General features: G+C 38.9%; 1 protein-coding gene across 2 annotated transcripts; it reads right to left on the bottom strand.

Moving 5' to 3' along the window:
• Positions 1–1,615: 1,615 nt before the first annotated feature.
• LOC133449241 (ciliary microtubule inner protein 1-like) lies at positions 1,616–5,836 on the bottom strand. Of its 2 annotated transcripts, none has more exons than XM_061728370.1 (4): positions 5,750–5,836; positions 3,215–3,296; positions 2,620–2,718; positions 1,616–1,797 (listed from the first exon to the last, which is right to left on the bottom strand). In XM_061728370.1, the coding sequence occupies exons 1-4, from the start codon at positions 5,794–5,796 to the stop codon at positions 1,642–1,644; spliced, it is 384 nt and encodes a 127-aa protein (XP_061584354.1). In that variant the 5' UTR covers positions 5,797–5,836; the 3' UTR covers positions 1,616–1,641. The 2 variants fall into 2 exon arrangements, with proteins under 2 accessions (XP_061584354.1, XP_061584355.1); XM_061728371.1 differs by having other exon boundaries at positions 2,680–2,718.
• Between the last annotated feature and the right edge of the window lie 798 nt (positions 5,837–6,634).

The raw sequence follows: 6,634 nt of genomic DNA, 5'->3' as shown, positions 1-6,634 counted from the left end.
GAAGCATATATGTGTACTATTGAGCATTAACATGTGTTTCAGAGAGCAGAAGATATGATGACTAGTTGCCTATAAGTATTGTAATGGTGCAAAAAGTCAAACTTCATGTTCATGTTATCATTTATCCTAACCTTTATTGGAATGTACATCCAAGTTTAGTTGCAGGAATCTGAGGGAACGGATGTAAGAACAAAACTGGACAAGAACATCTGAAACAACCACAACCAAATTCACTCTATCCGGATGGAGCAATTTAACTGGATAGTTTTTTTTAAAGGCCGAAATGAAATAGAGTAACGAGGCTGTTTTTAAAATGTAAGGAGTAAAAAGTACAGATAATTGCATGAAAATGTAAGGAGTAGAAGTAAAAAGTTGTCTGAAAAATAATTACTCCAGTGAAGTATAGATAACCAAAATTTCTACTTCAGTAAGATAATGAAGTATTTGTACTTCATTACTTGACACCTCTGATAATATAAAAACACAAACATACATAGGCATCATACGGAAGAGTATTAGGGCCAGGCAGGAGAAAAAATATTTGAGAGGGGAAGATTTTTTTTTATTGTGCACTTTGAGAAAAAAGTCGAAATTTCGAGAAAAAAGTTGAAATGTCGAGATTAATGTTGAAATACAATTTCTAGAAAAAAGTCGAAATTTCGTGTATAAAGTCGAATATTTCGTGAATAAAGTCGTAATTTCGAGAATAAAGTTGAAATACATTTCGACTTCTTTCTCGAAATTGTACTTCAACATTAATCTAAACATTTCGACTTTTTTCTTGACATTTTGACTTTTTTCTCAAAGTGCATAATGAAAAAAAAATCTTCCTCCTCTAAAATATTTTTATTTTTCTCCTGCCTGGCCCTAATACTCTTCCGTAAATTTTTGTGCAGACAAGTAAAAAAAAAAAAAGAAGTATCCTCAAGTTCTAGGAAATCCCTGTTATCAGTAAAAGTTGTGTGACGTCAGGTGAAGAGTCAACTGCAGAGACTGAACCGAAACACGGCTGCAGGTCCGGATAACGTCAGCCCCAGAGTTCTGAAAGCCTGTTTGGACCAAATATCTGGGATTCTTCGGCACGTCTTCAAACCTCAGCTTGAACCAGGAGATGCCTCCAGTGCTGTGGAAGGTATCCTGCCATGGTTGCCATGTATGAAAATATCATCCATCTTCTCCTAATGACTATTAACATGTATGCCTAAAATCCCAAATCATGAAAGTTCTGGAGAGACTTTTTTTTGGCCACCTTAATAAGCAAACAAGCCCCTCCCAGGAGCCACTGCTGTTCAGGGTGGGGTTGGAGTTGAAGATGCTGTCATGCACCTGCTTCAACAAACCCACACTCATCTGGACAAAACCGGCAGTACTGTGAGGACACCTCAGACTTCCAGTACAAGTGGGAGTCATGGATGTATTATATAACGGGTGGGAGTCCTGTCATCTGCAGAAATACTCAGACGTGCAAATATTAGACCAGATCAGTCATGTACAACAGAATAATTCATTTTAATTCATTTCATACATTTCATTTGAAGCTGCAATGTTCAGAGACATTTATTTGTTTTATTGACAAGAAATGAAATGAAAAGTCCCTGGTGTCGGAGTCCGTCATGAGTTGCACAGAAAGAGGACTCCCATTCAGGGGCGAGCGCCTTGAGGCCAGCCCAGCTCCTTGAGAAAACTACGTCTCCCATGATGCACCAGGCCGTACTTTTCAAACTGAAGATGTGAGTGACCTGAACGCCAACCGATGAGAGCCTGAGTGGTTGGTGGAACTGGAGGAGAGGGGCCGACCTGGAAGATGGAAACACACGCTAGAGATGGATAAACCTGCCTCAGTGGTTGAGCTATTTATTATGATGCATGTAAAAAGAAAACATTCCTGATACATTCTCCCATAATTCAAAGAGATTTTCTTTTAAGATTTCATTTTGTACATCTTGATAAAGGCACTGCTGTATGTAGCTCAGTTCACGAAAGCTGTAAAGTCTTCATGTATTTAGGGATTTTTGTTTCTACCTTTTAAATGTTTATTCTACTAAATTTGTATGTTGTGATTATGGTTGATGTTCATGTTGTATGTTGTATGTATGTACTGATGGTTTCTTGTTGCTGGACTCGCTAGACTACAAGGCCAATTTACCTTCGGTTACAATAAAATTGAACTGAACCGAAATTTGAAGAATTGAATTCATTTTTTTTTTCCTGAATTCAACAGACTCCGATTTGATTGACTGAAAACGGTTCAGACTTGCCTCGTTTTTCTAAAGGTTTCAAAGAATAATATTTTATAACAATATTACGAGCTGTGTTTGGAATTACATAAGCCTTTTAACATCAAAATGTCCCTTTATTTTATCTTTAACCCGATTCATCAAAGAAGAAGAAGTACAGTACCATAGATAGATAGATAGATAGATAGATAGATAGATAGATAGATAGATAGATAGATAGATAGATAGATAGATAGATAGATAGATAGATAGATAGATAGATAGATAGATAGATAGATAGATAGATAGATAGATAGATAGATAGATAGATAGATAGATAGATAGATAGATAGATAGATAGATAGATAGATAGATAGATAGATAGATAGATAGATAATCATACATGGATATATTTTTGTGGGGGGGTCACAGGTTGGACGGCCAGGTGAGGAGGAAGTCCCACCTTCATCTCCTCCTTCAGCTTCAAGCTCTCCGTGTGGTACTGGAATGAAAGAGTCCACATGTATAGTTAGTTAGTTAGTTAGTTAATTTATTTGTCCACAAGTGGAGATATGTCTTTTGTCTCATAATACAAAAAAAACAGTAACATCAACATCAACAAAGACTTAACATTTACACGCAAAACATTTTAGTGGCAAAAAAGGAGGAACAACAAGGGCATGTACATAAAAGACAAGTCTACCGAGACATCCCTCATTCATTGCTTTAATGGCGTTGGGAATGAATGAGTTTTTAAAAAAGTTCCGGTTAGCCTTTGGTAACTGTACCGTCTACCTGAGGGGGGACATTTAAACTCTAAAGCTGCAGAGTGGGTGAGTAGGATCATTTACTATCCTAGCAGCTTTTTTCCCAATCACTTCCTTAATGCTACTTAAGTTATGAGTATCAATGCAGTGTGTGTGTGTGTGTGTGTGTGTGTGTGTGTGTGTGTGTGTGTGTGTGTGTGTGTGTGTGTGTGTGTGTGTGTGTGTGTGTACCTCCCCGTAGGCTTCAGTCAGGAAGCCCCACTTGTTGGGCCAAACTTTTGCTGAATTCTTCTCAAGTTGTACATGCGCTTTCCTGGACACACACACACACACACACACACACACACACACACACACACACACACACACCCAACACGTTTGGTTTTACAAATTATAAAAAAGAAGTGAGTCATATTCCACTTCCAGCCTGTTGGAGACTGATTCGGTTCAGGTTTTACATCAGATACCTTTTTTGGCATAACTGTCATTTCCCCCAGTCTTTCAGTTTCTGTTTTGCCCCTCCTGTGTTCCATCTGCCCTGATTGTTCACACCTGTGTCTCGTTATCCCCTGTGTATATCTAGTCTTGTCTTTCCCTGCTCCCGTTCGGTCCGTACTGTTTGCTCCCTCCATGTTCTCCTCTAGTTTATGGATCCCTGTTTTCGTTCTGCCTTGTTTGAACCTGCTCAGCAGCGCTTTTGGGTTTTGGTTTTTGTTACATAAACCCTGTTTTTGGAACTGCTGCCTCCTGCTCTCCTGCATTTGGGTCCTCAACAACCACACTGTGACAATAACCTTGACTAGGGTTGCCACCCGTCCCGTAAAATACGGAATTGTCCTTTATTTGAGAAAAAAATGTTGCGTCCCGTATTGAACTAATATGGGACGCGATTTGTCCCGTATTTTCATTAATTTTTACACCATATTCTAGTTGAATTATTGAAATAAATTAACTTTTACACCATATTCTAGTTGAATTATTGAAATAAATTAACTTTTACACCATATTCTAGTTGAATTATTGAAATAAATTAACTTTTACACCATATTCTAGTTGAATTATTGAAATAAATTAACTTTTACACCATATTCTTCACCTGTAGGCTATATTCTACATCTGGGCTGATGTGGACATACGTAGCATAGGAGGCTATTTCAGTTGCTATATGGTTGTCTGTCTCTACAGTCATGAAAGTTCAATGCTATTAAAGCATTTTAAACTTTAAATCAAAGCATTTTGTTTTTCATATAAAATAAACACGTTTTTATGCAGTTTAGAAGTTTTAGGGCTTTTTTTTTTTGGCTCCTGCGCTGCTGAAATCAGGGCGTCCCTTATTTCTATTTCTGAAAGGTGGCAACCCTAACCTTGACATAACCTTGGCATAGTTTTGGTGTTTGGGCTTTTGAGTCCTTTTTTTCTGCTAAATGGGAAAATTTCCTCCGAACTTCACAAAAAGGTTTCAATCTTTTTTACATGAATCTTTGTGCCTCATTAAAAGCCACACTTGTAATCATAGTGAGTCAAAAGATATCTCTTTAAAAGCGTAGCTTTCTAAGTGAATTAACACAACTCACCTGACCTGTTTTTGTTTAACCCTTGGGCTGTCTTTGGGTCAAGAAAAGAAGGAAGGAAGAAAAGAAGGGAGAAAAGAAGGAAAGAAGGAAAGAAGGGAGGAAAGAAGGAAGGAAGGAAGAAAAGAAGGGAGAAAAGAAGGAAAGAAGGAAAGAAGGGAGGAAAGAAGGAAAGAAGGGAGGAAGGGAGAAAAGAAGGAAGGAAGGAGAGAGCAGGAGGAAGGAAGGAAGGAAGGAAGGAAAGAAAGAAAGGAAGAAAGGAAAGGACAAAAGAAGGAAGGAAGGAAGGAAGGAAGGAAGGAAGGAAGGAAGGAAGGAAGGAAGGAAGGAAGGAAGGAAGGAAGGAAGGAAGGAAGGAAGGAAGGAAGGGAGGAAAGAGGGAAGGGAAAAAATAAGCAAGGGAGGAAGGGAGGAAAGAAAGAAAGGAAGAAAGGAAAGGACAAAAGAAGGAAGGAAAGAAGGAAGGAAGGAAGAAAAGAAGGGAGGAAGGAAGGAAGGAAGGAAGGAAAGAAAGAAAGGAAGGAAGAAAAGAAGGGAGGAAGGAAGGAAGGAAGGAAAGAAAGAAAGGAAGGAAGAAAAGAAGGGAGGAAGGAAGGAAGGAAGGAAGGAAGGAAGGAAGGAAGGAAGGAAGGAAGGAAGGAAGGAAGGAAAGGAAGAAAAGAAGGGAGGAAGGAAGAAAAGAAGGGAGGAAGGAAGGAAGGAAGGAAGGAAGGAAGGAAGGAAGGAAGGAAGGAAGGAAGGAAGGAAGGAAGGAAGGAAGGAAAGAAAGAAAGGAAGAAAGGAAAGAAGGAAGGAAAGGACAAAAGAAGGAAGGAAGGAAGGAAGGAAGGAAGGAAGGAAGGAAGGAAGGAAGGAAGGAAGGAAGGAAGGAAGGAAGGAAGGGAGACGGAAGGAAGGAAGGAAGGAAGGAAGGAAGGGAGACGGAAGGAGAGAGCAGGAGGAAAGAAGGAGCAGGAGAACTGTCTTTGACCCAAAGACAGTACAAGGATTAACAATAACAATACGTGCACCAATAAAGGCGAGTGAAATAATGCAAACCCCTCGTGTTCTGGACATCTATCAATGATCATCTATGTTTGTTCAGACTCGAGTCAAACACCTCAGCAAAGTAAAGAGTTACATATTTTCATGAAAAAAATGACCTAAATGAAAACAATTACACGCAGGAATAGTAAGAGTTAGTCAGAAACTTTACCAGATTTCATCTCGATGTACAAAGTTGACGCGGTTGGAGGAATCCATCTGTCCTGAGCAAGTGTGTGTGTGTGTGTGTGTGTGAGGCTTCTCCGTCTTTGTCTAACGTTTCATGTGTTTACCGTTGCCATGGAGACGGGGAGGTCTCACACGTAGGTCTTCTGCCTGCCCCGTGAGTGTAACCGTGGTGACGATGGGAGGGAAGAGTCGTAGGGTCGTAGGGTTTTCAGTCAACCTCCAGTCTCAGTGGCAGGAAGTCAGTAAAGTAATAAATAAGTAATACAGGCTGTAGCAGCTTTGATCACTCTATTATAACATGGTGACGTAGAATAGCTGATGACCAAACGTGTCTGGTTCCTCGAAAGATGTATTAGGTGTTGAGTAAACAGCACAGAAATGACAAGGAAGCATGATTAACAGAATGACAAGACTGCAACCGTTTTAACACGTTGTATTTGTCAGATTTTATTACGCTAAAATGGTGCTTATTGACTGAGTTGTTCTGAATCAGTTCAGGCAGACAATTTACACTCAAAAGTTTCACAATAAAAGACCGAAGATTATGGGAAGCTTGAAAATCAAGTTTATTTTGGTAGAATTCAAATTTCAACTCAAACCAGACTTTATTTATTTATTTATTTATTTATTTATTTATTCGGTTTAAGATTGCAGGGACAATGCACATTAATAAACATATTTGTAAATGTGCCAGTTTAGTCATCCTGGCTGATTTTCAACCGCAGTCCCTGGGCAGGTGTGATGGCAACTACACTGTGCACTTCATAAGGGCACATAAGAACACAGAAGAGCACATAAAACACTTAATAATAAAAACAATAAATACATAAAACATTAAACAAATAAAACATGCTTCATGTTATTTGAA

This window comes from Cololabis saira, chromosome 8, assembly GCF_033807715.1.
Source record: "Cololabis saira isolate AMF1-May2022 chromosome 8, fColSai1.1, whole genome shotgun sequence".
Taxonomy (NCBI): Eukaryota; Metazoa; Chordata; class Actinopteri; order Beloniformes; family Belonidae; genus Cololabis; species Cololabis saira.
Note: the sequence above shows the minus strand (reverse complement) of the source record. Positions and strands in the feature narration are given on the sequence as shown.

Bases quoted from the DNA above. Each gene is read 5' to 3' on its own strand.
- LOC133449241 (XM_061728370.1), bottom strand. From the start codon at position 5,796: ATGGATTCCTCCAACCGCGTCAACTTTGTACATCGAGATGAAATCTG. The intron at 3,297-5,749 runs GTAAAGTTTCTG...GTGTGTGTCCAG, and splicing joins GTACATCGAGATGAAATCTG to GAAAGCGCATGTACAACTTG. The intron at 1,798-2,619 runs GTATGATTATCT...TCCATCTTCCAG, and splicing joins CCCCACAAAAATATATCCAT to GTCGGCCCCTCTCCTCCAGT.